Raw genomic sequence first — 15318 nt, 5'->3', positions numbered from 1 at the left:
TTGACTATTCTAGTCTTTCTTCTTCTTTTTTTCTACGTATCTTTCCATTATGTCTTCTATCTCTATGACATAATCTTTGTCTTGTACTATAGAATCATGACTTTTAGTTCTTTCTTATCCTTTCCCAACATGTACTTTTTCCAACCTCATTGTCACTTCCATAATGGCCATTAATTAGTTAATTTTAAAATTAACGGTCAATTGTCTGGCAAGCAAGATAGCCATTCTAAGGCTAAAGTCTCAGACCAAATTCTGCCAAAATAGAAATTTTTAATAAAGATTTTAGCCAATGCATGAAGGCGTCTCAATAGAGACAATATCCCTTCAGAATAAAAGGTCAACAATGACAGTGTATTCAAGTGGTAATCAGAAAGGTTTAACAAACAAAATAACCACTATAATTACCAATTGGACAAAATAACAAACAAGATAAACAACTGCGCCAGATCACTATGATTTCCAAACAGATACAGACAGATTTCAGAGGGAGAGGACCGTACCTGTAATCAGCGGCGGCGGGAACCAACGACGACTGATGGAGACTTGAGGAAGAGTGGGGAAGCCTGATCGCAAAGCGAGAGAGACAGAGTGTAGAGAGAGAGTGATGGCAGAGAGCGAGGGAAAGAGAGTGTACAGGGAGAGCGAGTGACTGAATAGGAGTTGTGAGACGTTAGGGTCCTATTGATTCAAACCGCTGAAAAAAACTCGACTTTCCGTTTCCCGAGTTATGAATGTCTACACAAACATTTTTTTATTGGGAAAAACCTGAAGGGTCAGACTAACTCGATCATACAAATATCGAGTTATTCATTAAAACTTGATTTCTCTATTGTTGAGTTACAAAAGAGAGGCATTTTCCTATTTAGTTTGAGAAAGAGGGCAAACGAATGTTTAATTTCCCAAAAAAGGGTATTTGCCCATTTTCTCCAAGATTTTTGTATTTTTTATGGATTTATTATTTTAATTTTTGGTCTAGTGGTTCACCTTTTTCATAATTAATTTTTGTTTAATTTGATTTTTTTTTTTTTTTAATGTTGATGTGTCTTCTTTATTTTTTTTGTTATCTTTAGTGCTGACGTGGACACTTAAATTTAGACAAAGCAACATTAGGCATGCCAACAATGCATATCGTTAGCCACGTATGCGCTTTCCGTTAGTGATTTAATGGTAGAGACCAAAGTGAGTGTAAGTTGAAAATAACATGGACTAAATTGATTGTTATCAAAATGTAGTGACCAAATTGACTGTGACCACAAATTTGAAGGACCAAAATGGTGTTTTCGCCTATTTTATACATGGATATCTTTTTCACATTAAGCATGAAGAAGTGCAATGGACCACATAGTTCTAGTTGCCATGTTAATTAACGATGGTGTCTCACATATAGAACAAGTCAATTTTTCTGTAAGTGTTCTGAAAATAGGGAAGATGTAACATATTATCTAACTTGATTTATTATTACTTATATATATATGCATTTCATAATACCTTAGTTTCACACAATATGAAATTATTATACTATAACTTAAAAGTAAAATATTTATTTATTTTTATTATCTATTCTATTATTTAATTTTAAGTAAATTAATAATCAAAAAACTATTTACGTATGAATTTTGATTAAGCCATGCATCACACGAGCATAATGCTAGTATAAAATAAAAATTGGGCTTAAAAACCATGGTTGTGCCAAGTAACTTCACTAAATTGCACAAAAAAAAAAATTAGATTTTAAAATATATACATTTTTTTTTTAATCTTCTTCTCCTATCATTTCTAAGCTAATAAAAATTTTAATTTGATTACAATCCAAATTCTTCATCTAATCCTTTTGTTATTAATTTATCTATAATTTCGAAGTGATTTATTTAATTAGCAATTGGAAATCTACTTTATTTATGAGTTATAAGTTCTAGCATTCTAGGGGATTAGAATTCTAGAGGAAATCTACTTTATTTATGAGTTATGGATTTGTACCTTTTCTTTTTCTTTTTCTTTTTCTTTTTTCTTTTTTCTTTTTTTTTTTGGGCTAAAATGTTGGACTTGGACCTTGTTCTCACAATACAATAATTTTGACATGAAATATTTGGGGACAGAGAAGGAAAACCACCATTTCTAGGAGTTTAACTTTGACATTTCAAACAGAGCCTATGTTTATAGGAATGTACATTTTTCCCAGTTTTTTCACCCATGGAACATGGAGCACCTGAAGAAGTACTACCAGTAGACAGTGACGCGAAAAACAACACTCCTCATTTCCAGTTTACTTCCTTTTAGTTAATTTTTATTATTTATAGTATTTTTAAGCCCGAACGATAGTTTCCTATTTTTTCTTAAGAACAATTTCAACGCATATTTTATCACATAATAAGAGGAGTTATTCAGAAATACCATGTGTACGCTTTCTACATTTTCTACATTTAAAGTCCATAAGAGGACGGGTTCATCCGAGAGGGTGATTTGAAAATTATGAAGTCCATAAAGTGGATGGATTCAACCACGCGTTAAACTAAAGTAACTAGTCCATAAGAGGACGGGTCAATCCAAAAGGATGATTCAAAACTTATTAAGTCCAAAAGGTGGACGGATTCAACCACGCGTTGAATTAAAGTAACTAGTCCATAAAAGGACGAGTTCATCCAAAAGGATGATTCAAAAATTATTAAGTCCATAAAGTGGACGAATTCAACCACGCGTTGAATTAAAGTAATCAGTCCATAAGAGGACTGATTTATCCAAACGGGTGATTATTAAGTCCCAAAAGTGGACGGATTTAGAGGGATTTAAAAATTATTAAGTCCATAAGGTGGACAGGTTCAACTACTGGTTGAGTTAAAACCACAAGTCCATTAAAGGACAGGTTCATCCTTGAAGGTGATTTAAAATTAGCAAGTCCATAAGATGGATGGATCCGCTCCCTAGACTGATTTGAAATCACAAGTCCACACATGAACAGACAGAGACATGGTTTAGAAATTGGAAACAAAAAGCACTATGCGAATAAACAAACATAAGTGATGGATAAATAGAGATAATAAATAGAAGCCCACAAAAAGGCAAATGTTTTACATTAAGAGTCAATGGAAGAAATACATTTCTTTCAAGTGAACAAAAGTAATAAAGAAAAACTACAATTGAGCAGTAAAGGTCTCTTCATTCCTCTCCTTCATGACTTGATCCCCCTCAAGATGATGAGTGGTGACCTCGACGGATTTTTCTTGCTCAACCTGACCGGGATCTCCATCACCCTAAGGGTCGGGATTGGTGTCATCAACAAAAAGCTCATCAGTTCCTTCGGAGTAGACGGGCTGGGCTGGAGTCTAAGCCTAGGCATCGATTGAAACGTGTGAAAGGTCCAGGTCAGGGAACGAGGCTTTGACTTGACAGAAGCAATCATCAAAACCGTCAACGAATGAGCCACCAAGCTCCCTCAGAAGGACATCGGAGTCGCGATACTCCCGCGCCGTGTCCTCCCTAGCCTAACAGAGTTGATTTTTTGCCTCTGTGATCTCTCCTTCCTTGTCCTTGAGTATTTCTTTCAACGCCTCAACGCTGGCCTCCGACTCCTCCAACAACTTCCTTGTATAGTCCAACTTGTTAATCTAGACCTCCTTCCAAGCCGTTATCTCTTGAAGCTTTGAGTCTCTTGCTTCAACCTTCTCCCTCAGATGACTAATCATTGTCTCATGGGATGTACAGCGGTCCATTAGACCCTTCAGCATCAGCACCCCCTACAAAAATCAAAAACACATGTTAGTATAAAGAATAAACACAACGGACGGATAAAACGAAATGGACGGATACATACCTGAGCAAGATTGAAGAGACCCATCTCCCCCATAACCTCCGTGGCATGGTTGCCCAAGTCCTCATAATCTTCATCTTTGATGATGGAAGAAATCTGTTTAAATGCGTACTGGGAGTCCTCGCGAAGGAGGATGGGGTGTTTCTCAATGACGGGCACCTCACTTATCATCAACCCCTTCCCCTTGCCTGGCTTGGGGGGCAACTTACTAGTGTTGGGGGTTTCACCAACAATCGGCCCCGTCATCACCTTGGGTTTCTTAGGTGGACGGTCCACCTTCTCGGATGGTTTTCTTTTTGTGGAAGGGTTAGCTTGACCCGTCACTTTAGGTAGGAGGCTTCCCTCTTGTTTTTTCCTAGCAGCCGCCTGCTGCTTAATATAAGCTCTCCTCCATTACTACATATAGATGGACGGATTAAAAAAAAAAAGTCTAAGCATTGGGCAACGGACTTACGCTTGCAAACATTCTTGTCGTATTGACGAGCAGCCTCGGTTGGTTCCGAACTCGCAATACCAATGCAAGGTGACAAGCTTGGTCCATGACCTCTCGGATAGCTTGGTAGTTCTAAAAATCTTCTCCAAGAAGCTTCACTCCTTAAGTGTGACTTCTGGACGATCCTGAGTTGCAATAGGAGACGGTTAGAATAAACAAATAAAGTGAACAAGTAAAAGCCTAATACAGACAGACACATACCGAACGGAGGCATAATACCCCAGGTTTTGTCCACGAGCATATACTCTTTGTCACCAAGGTGACACATCCATTCGTCACCTTAGATGAAAAAATAACAACTCTTCTAGTTCCTATTGAAGTCGGGAGTGTCACTTATGAGCCTAAGCAACGGGCTCCTTGGCATGAAACTATACATGCCTTTGGACTGAGTGATCTTAGACGGATGGTAGCAATGGAAAAACTCTTCCACTGTCAGCCTATGTGCTCCGTCGGTCATTACCCTGTACAAAACTTCAACACTTAGAAAAACCTGCTAGGCATTTGCAGAAATTTGGTTAATGGCCAGCCCTAAGTATTGAAAGAGACGACGGTGAAAGGCACTCAAAGGGAATCTGAGTCCTGCCTTTAGCATTTGCTCATATACCCCGACATCGTCAACACCCCTATTGTAACACTTCTCAGATTTGTATGATAGACGGATGGGTATGTGGTTGGGTATTTAGCATTTTTCCCTAAGTGTGTTAAAGTGTGCTTGTTTAATGGAAGAGATGAAATCATTGACTGTCCATAGCGGGAGCATGATGAACTCCCAAGTCCATCAGGACCTAGGATGGACTGAATGGGTGGTTCGGCACCATCTAGGCTGTCAGTAGAATCACTCGCTGACCTATCTATGTCCAAATCCTCATCCTTTGAGGAAGGTGAGGTGGCAGGTTCCTTTCGTCACTTGAGGTGCCAAGGTCATTCTAACCTGACGGAAACACCTCATCGTAGCTCACTCCTTCGCAAACACATGATTGCTCACTTGACGCACGAGACATGTCACCTACACGTAACAAATAAACCCTAAGACTCTGACGGGTTTACATTGACGACAGATGTACAAAATTTAAATAAGTTGCAAGGGAATTTAACAGGAGAAGAAGAATACTTACCAGTTGAAGATGAGCAGCAAGAAAGGCGTGGATGACGGGTACCCCAAGTAAACAGTATACTGGTTTAACAAAGGAGACAGTAGTACTCTGATTGTAAATTCATTGCGGAAAGTAAGAATGAGAGGTAAAGAAGCAGGTTTATATAGAGGGAACGGCACCTAAGACAAAGGGACACTTTGTTCCAAGAGATTAACCACTAAGAAAATGCCATATGCCCCTATGACATTAATGTCCCTAGGCTAGATTATCAATCAATGCATGCTTTTCAAGAGACGAGTCAAACTGTCACTCCACGAGTCCATCCAAAGGAGGTGATGGGCCCATGGAGTGAGGGGGCAACTGTAAAGTATAAAATCAGGGATGACGGATCCGTTTAAGTAAACCTGACGATACCGGATTAGTGGGTTGTCGAAGAAAAGGCAACAAATGGAGCATCAAATGGAAAAGACACATGACGGGTGGACTCTTTCCCATAATAGACGGGTAGTCCCTCTATATGGACGGATTCAAGTTACACGAACATGAGGTAGATGTATATCAAGGCCACACGGCACCCACATGGCTTAAGTGGCCTCCAAGGAATCCTAAATAGAAATAACTTGCATCCCACAGTTAACCCTAGTTGGTAGAATCCCAACATGAGAAGGATCTTGTAATATACGCGCATTTATGAGGGTCTTCCCCGTAAGGAAACATCTTCCCAAGCAAGAAACAAAGGTCGGTTCTACACTACTATAAAAACCTAGAGCCCTCAAAAAACAAGGTACGCATAATTCACCCCTAACTCTGGCACTCTAGAGTTCTGAGAAGTTCTCTAACTTAACCTTCGGAGGGTCTTTGGCAGATACCACACCGGTACTCTCCTAAGGTCTTCTTGTTCTATGTTGTGCAGGTATTGTCTTGAACACGTGAGGACTATGTGACTTACTAACAATTTTCGACATCATCATTGCTTTCACAGCTCATAGTTCTTGACAACCACTCAGAACAAAATTTAAATGTAAAACACACATATATAAGACACAAAGATAGAGCTGCTGTGCATTACAATATTTGCCCTTGATCCTTAGTAGGGAACGACTCGTTTATGTGTGTGTGCGCGCTCTAAAACAGTAGCCACAGTCATTGAAGTAATGTAACTTTGAAAGAGCTTGGCTGTGAAAATGTCTTTTTATATCATTTTATTTTATTCCTTGAATAGGTAAACAAAAATTTAATTGAAAATGAGCAAAAACCTCAAGTACACGGAGTATACAATAGATTTTCCTCAAACCTTAATAGGAAAAAAAAAGACCAATTAAAAAAAAGGATGAAGGATGCTGGCAAAAGCAGTCATCTTCCAATCATATAAAACTTAACCCAAATAAAAGACAATACAATATGACCAGAACTCTTGTACTATCGACCAAAAAAAAAAAAAAAACTCTTGTGCTCCAAAGCAATGGATTCCAAGATTTTTGTATTTTTTATGGATTTATTATTTTAATTTTTGGTCTAGTGGTTCACCTTTTTCATAATTAATTTTTGCTTAATTTGATTTTTTTTTTAAATGTTGATGTGTCTTTTTTTGTCATCTTTAGCGCTGACGTGGATGCTTAAATTTAGACACAACAACATTAGACATGCCAACAATGCATACCGTTAGCCACGTATGCGCTTTCCGTTAGTGATTTAATGGTAGAAACCAAATTGAGTGTAAGTTGAAAATAATAGAGACTAAATTGACTGTTATCAAAATATAGTAACCAAATTGACTATGACCACAAATTTGAAGGACCAAAATGGTGTTTTCGCCTATTTTATACATGAATATCTTTTTTACATTAAGCATGAAGAAGTGCAATGGACCACGTAGTTCTAGTTTCCGTGTTAATTAACGGTGGTGTCTCACATATAGAACAAGTCAATTTTTCTGTAAGTCTTCTGAAAATTGGAAAGATATAACATATTATCTAACTTGATTTATTATTACTTATATATATATATATATATATGCATTTCATAATACCTTAGTTTTACACAATATGAATTTATTATAATATAACTTAAAGGTAAAATATTTATTTATTTTTATTATCTATTCTATTATTTAATTTTAAGTAAATTAATAAAATAAAATAAAATAAACTATTTACGTATGAATTTTGATTAAGCCATGCATCGCACGGGCATAATGCTAGTATAAAATAAAAGTTGGGCTTAAAAACCATGGTTGTACCAAGTAGCTTCACTAAATTGCAGAAATTTATTTTAGATTTTAAAATATATATATATATATATATATATATTTTGGTTCTTATCTTCTTCTCCTATAATTTCTAAGTTGATAAAAATTTTAATTTGATTACAATCCAAACTCTTCATCTAATCTTTTTATTATTAATTTATCTATAACTTCTAAGTGATTTATTTAATTAGCAATTAGAAATCTACTTTATTTATTTGTTATGAGTTCTAGCATTCTAGGGGATTAGAATTCTAGGGGAAATTTACTTTATTTATGAGTTATGGATTTGGACCTTTTCTTCTTTCTTTCTTTTTGTTGGGGGGGGGGGGGGGGGGGGGCGCTAAAATGTTGGACTTTGACCTTGATCTCACAATACAATAATTTTGACATGAAATATTTGGGGACAGAGAATGAAAACCACCATTTTCTAGGAGTTTGACTTTGACATTTCAAACAGAGGATGTGCTTATAGGAATGGGAGAAAATAGCTAAATACCACGTTTTGACGAAATTTGTGGCAAACTAACACTGCTTCGGAAATATTTAGCAATCTACCACTTTTTTAGTACTTGAGTTTCACAAAATCGAGTTCTAATTAGTACTTGAGTTCAGTGAACTCAAGTTCCTAGGTGAGTCGTCAGCGTGACACTGCTGATGTGGAATATGAGGAATTAAAAAAACTATGTGGTTCTCGATATAGCGGAAATCAAGTACTTCTTTATACTACTCGAGCTTAACAAAGTCGAGTACCTTGTTTTTTTTTTTTTTTTTTTTAATAAAAAACTTTTTCTTATTTCATCTTCAACTACTTGTGATCGTTGTGTCCACCATGTTGGGTGCATCATAGCACCGTGGGTCTAGCCCACCCTCGATAAAACACCTCATTAGAGAGGTGGTTGGACAAGCCACAAAAGTCAACCTATTTTCTTCTTAAGCAGTGACTTAGGTGTGTTGGACACATTAAGGAAAAAAAAAAGAAAAGAAAGGGGCAGATGCATTAAGGCTATTCGGCCTAGGGGCAGATGCATTAAGGCTATTCGGCCTAAGGAAGAGCTAAAGGAAAAAGAAAATGGCTACAGCAAAGTCCAGGCAAGTGAGCTGCATTTATTATGATTTGATGTCAAAAGTGTGAGAGGAAGAAAAGAAGGAAAAGATGAAGAAATAAAAGGGGAGGCCATTCCCAGAGAAAGTTAGGACTAAGTGCAGTCATATCATGGCTTCTAACAGTGATGAATTGAAAGGACCTATCCATATGTGTCTTTGGTTATCTTTGATTATGAACATCAAATAAAATTACCAACTCTTATCATTTTTTTGTTTAGAATCATATCAAATTACCAACTCTTATCAATTTTTTGTGCAGCACTTTTACAACAACATACTCAATGAGACCTCAACAATCCGATCCTTTGTTTAGGTGTTATCTAGGGTAAGGGTCATTTTGCATCTTACTGACTTCCTAACATCTCATGGGCACCTTTAGTGAATAGTTACTAGCTTATTGCCAAACTACTTTGTGCTTAGCTAACTGCAACTCCAGTTACTTGCACATGAACTTTTTCAAGTCTAGACACAGTACTTAGTTTGGTGGACACAAGATCACAAGCAGTTGAAGATGATATAAGTAAAAATTTTGTACGAAACAAAAAGTAGAAAAAGGGAAAAACAAAAAACAAAAAAAACAAAGTACTCAACTTTGATAAGCTCGAGTACTATAAAGTACTTGATTTCCGTAATATCAAGTACCATATTACTTTTTGGCATACACAAATTTCAAGTCAGCAGTGTCACGCTGGCGACTCACCTAGGAACTCGAGTTCACTGAAATTGAGTACTATTTAGAACTCGATTTTGTGAAACACGAGTACTAAAAAAAGTGCTAGATTGCTTAATATTTCCAAAACAATGTTAGTTTGCCACAAATTTTGCCAAAACATGGTATTTGGCTATTTTCACCTATAGGAATGTACATTTTTCCTAGTTTTTTCAATGGCGACTGGGCTTACATCACTTCCTTTTCTGGTTACTCTCTACTTCATCCATAAGATTCCATTGATGCTTGCTCAAAATGACCAGTTCATCTACAATGGCTTCCATCAAGCAAATCTGCATCTTGATGGAACCGCTCGAATCCACCCCAATGGTCTATTGCAACTCACCAACAATTCAGAACTACAAGTTGGTTATGCTTTCTACCAACTTCCTCTAAAATTCAATGCTTCTTCGGGTTTAACTCAGTCTCTTTCATTTTCCACAAACTTTGTATTCGCAATAGTTCCTGAAACACCATCGAAAGGTGGCCATGGAATTGCCTTCACCATCAGTCCCTCGTGGAAATTCACCAATGCTGTAGCCAGCAATTATCTAGGACTCTTGAATGTCTCAAATAATGGCCTTTCAACAAACCACTTATTAGCCATTGAGCTTGACACTATAGAGGGTCAAGAATTTCAAGATATAGACAACAACCATGTGGGAATCAATGTGAACAGCATGAAATCAATTGAATCAGCTACCGCAACCTACTTTTCTGATCAAGAAAGAAAGAATATAAGCTTGAAGCTAGTAAGTGGCAACCCAATGCATCTTTGGATAGACTACGATGAAACAGAAAAACTATTGAAGGTAACACTAGCCCCAACCAGCATCCCAAAACCAAATCGGCCTCTCCTGTCAACACACATCAATATGTCTCAAATTCTCTTGGAATCCATGTTTGTTGGTTTCTCCGCAGCCACTGGTACAGTTACAAGTGACCACTACATTCTTGGATGGAGCTTTAATAAAAGTGGACAAGCACAAAGCCTCGATGTTTCGAAGCTTCCTCAACCTCCCCAACAGAGGAAAAGTAAAGATAAACGGGGAAAAATTATCAAGATTTTAATCATAGCAGTAGTGGTTGTACTGATATTGGTTACTGGAGCTATTTTCATTTTGAGGAGGAAGAAATATGCAGAAATGCTAGAAGATTGGGAAAACGAGTATGGTCCTCACAGGTTCAGCTACAAGAATCTCTATAAAGCAACCAAAGGTTTCTCAAACAAAGAGCTTCTTGGAGAAGGGGGATTTGGAAAGGTTTATAAAGGAACACTTCGTTCTTCCAATATACAGATTGCAGTCAAGAAAGTCTCCCATGATTCCAAACAAGGGATGAAGGAATTTGTGGCTGAGATCATTAGCATGGGTAGGCTGAGGCATAGGAACTTGGTGCAGCTCCTAGGATATTGCCGGCGAAAGGGTGAACTCCTCTTGGTCTATGATTATATGCCCAATGGAAGCCTTGACAAGTTCTTATATGGCAATGAAAAACCAAATCTTAACTGGCTTCAACGATTTCAAATCCTCAAAGGAGTAGCATCTGGCCTTCTCTACCTCCATGAAGAGTGGGAACAAGTTGTTCTACATAGAGATGTAAAAGCAAGCAATGTTCTATTAGATGTCGAATTAAATGGAAGGCTAGGAGATTTTGGCCTTGCCAGATTATGCGACCATGGTGCCAATCCCCAAACCACCAATGTGGCTGGAACTGTGGGTTATTTGGCTCCCGAGCTTACTAGAACAGGAAGGGCAACCACTTGCACTGATGTGTTTGCTTTTGGGGCTTTCATGCTTGAAGTGGCTTGTGGAAGAAGGCCAATAGAGATACAATGTCTGCCTGCAGAGATGATTCTGGTTGATTATGTCTTTCAATGCTGGAGAAAAGGAGCCATCCTGGATGCTAGTGATCCTAGATTGGAAGGTAGTTATGTAAAAGAGGAAATGGAATTGGTTTTGAAACTAGGCCTGTTTTGCTCACAGTCAATGCCAGCAGCTAGGCCTAGCATGAGGCAAGTGATGCAGTTTTTAGATGGTGATGCTGATCTGCCGGAGTTGCCACATGACGATGCTTGTTTTGGTACATCTACAAATAGTGAAGCATATGGTTTATCGCTATTTCCTTCATCTAGCATGGGTTCTGCTCCTTCCATGTTTAGCACTGATTCAATCCTCAGAAGTGGTCGTTGAATTAGCTGTACAACATGCTATGGGCAGAATAGATCATGCATCTTTGCTTAGTACCAAAACATTCAGTGGCACACAGAGCTAGAGATGGGAGGTATGCAATTTCTTTCACTTACTAAATAAACTGATATTAGGTAGTAGACTACTTAAGCTCTATGTAGTACTACAACTCAACAAGATTAACTCAGCTGTTGCAAGCTTTATAGATCAATATTTATGTAGTGTATTGCAAAAAAAAAAAACAGATTGCGTGGTTGATCAAGTTTCAGATTACTAAAAAGTGAAATCCCACAGCTAGTAATCATTATGTGTGAAAATGATTGTTTGTGAAAGGTGTAATTTAGACCCCTTGGTCGATTTTATGGGGAACTAATCAACTTTGAAAATTAACAGTACAAATGCAGATTGATTTCCGGTTAATTATTAATTACCACAGTAAACAAGTCAACAATTATAATCAAGGTGTTCTAACACAGTCCATTGTTGACGAAGTGGAAAACTTATGAAGGCATTCAAAGATACCAATATGGGGCTTAACCCCAGCCCCAAGAAGTAACTAACTAATAGAATCGAAGCTTTATAATTTGAGATATACCCATGACTCAAGATTCTACACCCAATAGGTAACTTACTCTTGTGGCCCTACAATCAGCTCCAAATCGCTTAAACTCTTCTATTATGAATACTTTCCACGAACTGTGTTTGTCAATCCATGAGGCCATATTTTTTTCTCTTTGAATGGCACTATTTTGCTCTAGTATAGCCTCCTTGCCTTTAAAAGTTGTGCAATTAGTGATTTATATAAATGCATAAAGTAGAGTTAAAACCTAGCAGGAAATTTTCTCCTATCAAAATTTGGACTCAAAATCGTGCAATTTTTCTTTCTAGTACTTCTTGAATTTAACATTCATGTGTCAACTTTAAATCTTAATATCCCACTTGATTCAAATCCAAATTAGATCAAATTTCAAATGTGTCTATTTTGAAACCCCGAATGTCTACTTTCCAATGAAACTAGTTTCACTCAAAAATTCAATTTGGTGCAAAAGAGATGGGTAAAAGATCATAAACACCTTATCTTGAGCATATCGAAACTTTTTTGTCTTTGAGCAAATTCTAAGCCGGACTCAACCCACTTTTGAAATCAAATAAACTACACAAATAAAGTTTGCTTTCGCAATATAGTTACTGAAAAGGTTTTTTTCTTTTTCTTTTTTCCGAAGAAATTTTTTTTACTAAATTGGAATCAAATCTGTATACCGGCATATTTCAACCCTGTGAACTTATTAATTACCATGGCACACCTTGAGATCAAGGTTCTTAAATTTTCAAGCATCCAAGAGACTTGCAAGACATATCCTTTTAATTGAAAAAGAAAAAAAAATCTATTTTTTTATAAATTTTCTAGATTTTTATTTTTATTTTTTTAATTTCAGAATTTCAAAAATAACAAAACGTAGTCATTTTGGGGAACATAAAGGCAACCTACCTAATAGAGTGGACAGAAGGACTATATTGAACATGAATTAAAGTTGGGCAGACCGAGATGACCAAACTAAAAGTTACAAGACTGAATTGAATTTTGGGCAAAATTGATGATGCAATTTGTAATTTAGTGAGTATATTTTTACCTTTTTTTTAGATTTTAACTAGCAATTTAATTATTGTAATCTTCATTTTTTTTTTTATTATACCGAGGACCAAAGTTATATATTTTATTACTTATTAATAAAAACTAGTCGCTAACCCGTGCGATGCACGGAATAGTTAAACAAAATTTATACACATTCACTTTTATTGGTACAATCATTTGAAAATAATTCTAACTAATACCCAAATGTAAGAGACACATTGACTTACTATTTAAAGTAGCCTTCTGAAGAATTTACACATATTGTGCAACTGAGCCTTAATTTCTCATCAACAATAAAAACATGGAAAGAAAATAAAAATTACAACAATTAATTCCATTATCTTTCATACTATATTTTGTAATTGTACGGAATTAAGTCAACTCAATTTAAGTAGTTGTAATAAAATTGGCTTCTACTATTCTCTATTTTATAGAGATATGAACATATTGGATTTCTCAAACAATTACCGGAATTGCAATAAAATGATTTATTATTGAAAATAAGAAACAAAGAAAATCTGTCTATAGCTTAAGAAACACAATGTACTAAAATTAAAGAGATAAAATTTTCGGAAGACAAAATATTATAGATAATTTTAAAAACAGATTATACACTTAAAAGGGTTAGTAATTTATAGCACTTACCCCCCACTATTAGTATACAGACACCAAGTGTGGTCGTCGTAACCCTTTGAAAGAACCTTCCCCAATTGGACCCTATCAAAAAAAAAAAAAAAAAAACTCAATTAACAAAATTGATCCAAAAGGGTCTAAAAAGCACACAAAATCAATTCAAAAAACAAAAATATGAGACAAAGTAATTACTTTCCGCTGCCAATGAAATCGTCTTTTGTATTGCTGTTCCAAACTGCAACACTTATCTCTCTAAGGCCTTCAATTAACGAAAACACAAACTTCTCTTAGAATACCGGAGTATTATGACCATCTATACACATACACACAAAAAACAAAATCAGCACAACTCACTATAACTCTATAGAAGCCTCAAAAATATAAAGAGAAATTAAAGGGGTTGAATTTGATAATTACGTTTGGAGAGAGAGAGTTTGCAGAAACTGTGGTTTTATATTTCTTAACTTGAGAGAGGGGTAAGGTTGCTAGGGTTTTGAGGTGTTATAATGTTTTTATTTTTATTTTTTATTTTTTAAATATTGTGTTGACGTGGAAAATTGTGGTGCCAGCAGAAATTTCGGTTTTATATATATATATAGATAAAAATTTTATCTGATTTTCTTAATTTTTTTGTTTATAAATTAAAATAAATGACGACTTCATTGTAATTGTAAATCCCTCAATTTAGGTAAATAATAATCAATAGTTGAATCTTTACCTTGAGATTCACAAATATTATGGTGATGAGGTTTCATCCCTAATTAAATTCTAATTCACTTCAAATCATGCTTCTCAATTGTCACTATTGTATTCTTTTCTCAAACTTAAATAAATAAATTAAATAAAACAAAAAAGAAGAATTGTTGTATCCAAATCAACTAGTAAGAGTGATGGCACTAGCATTGTTGTAGTGATGGTTGATATTTTCAAAGAAATACTTGAGGTCGCCAAATAATGAAGAAAATGCTAGATTGTTAGCCCATGTCCAAAGTCGTGGATATCCGAGGATGTTTGGGAACATTGATTGGATGCATTAGAAATGAAAAATTGTCTAGTTGTATGGAAAGACGTGAGCCAACCATTATTTTGAAAGCAATGGCATCATATGATCTTTGGATATGACATGCATTTTTTTGAATTATCTAAGTCAAATAATGACATTAACGTGTTAAAGCAGTTTCATATATTTTCCAAACTCACACAAGGACATGCTCTTTCAGTCAATTACTTAATCAATGATAATGATTACACAATGGGATACTACCTTGTCAATGGCATATATCCAAAGTAGTCAACATCTGTAAAAACAATCCTACCTCCACTTGGACAAAAAAGAAAATTATTTGCAAAATCTCAAGAGGCATATAGGAAGGATGTAAAGCATGTAATGTAATTGGAGTGCTTCAAGCA

At 35.9% G+C, this 15318-nt stretch overlaps 1 protein-coding gene across 1 annotated transcript; it reads left to right on the top strand.

Moving 5' to 3' along the window:
* The first annotated feature begins 9603 nt into the window (after window positions 1–9603).
* On the top strand, window positions 9604–11897 carry LOC126728832 (L-type lectin-domain containing receptor kinase IV.2-like). The gene has a single exon (XM_050434595.1). The coding sequence runs from the start codon at window positions 9630–9632 to the stop codon at window positions 11643–11645; it is 2016 nt and encodes a 671-aa protein (XP_050290552.1). The 5' UTR covers window positions 9604–9629; the 3' UTR covers window positions 11646–11897.
* Window positions 11898–15318: the final 3421 nt, after the last annotated feature.

The sequence above is a fragment of the Quercus robur genome, chromosome 1 (assembly GCF_932294415.1).
Source record: "Quercus robur chromosome 1, dhQueRobu3.1, whole genome shotgun sequence".
Taxonomy (NCBI): domain Eukaryota; kingdom Viridiplantae; phylum Streptophyta; class Magnoliopsida; order Fagales; family Fagaceae; genus Quercus; species Quercus robur.
This window is presented reverse-complemented; position numbering and strand designations above follow the sequence as displayed.

Bases quoted from the DNA above. Each gene is read 5' to 3' on its own strand.
- LOC126728832 (XM_050434595.1), top strand. From the start codon at position 9,630: ATGGCGACTGGGCTTACATCACTTCCTTTTCTGGTTACTCTCTACTTC.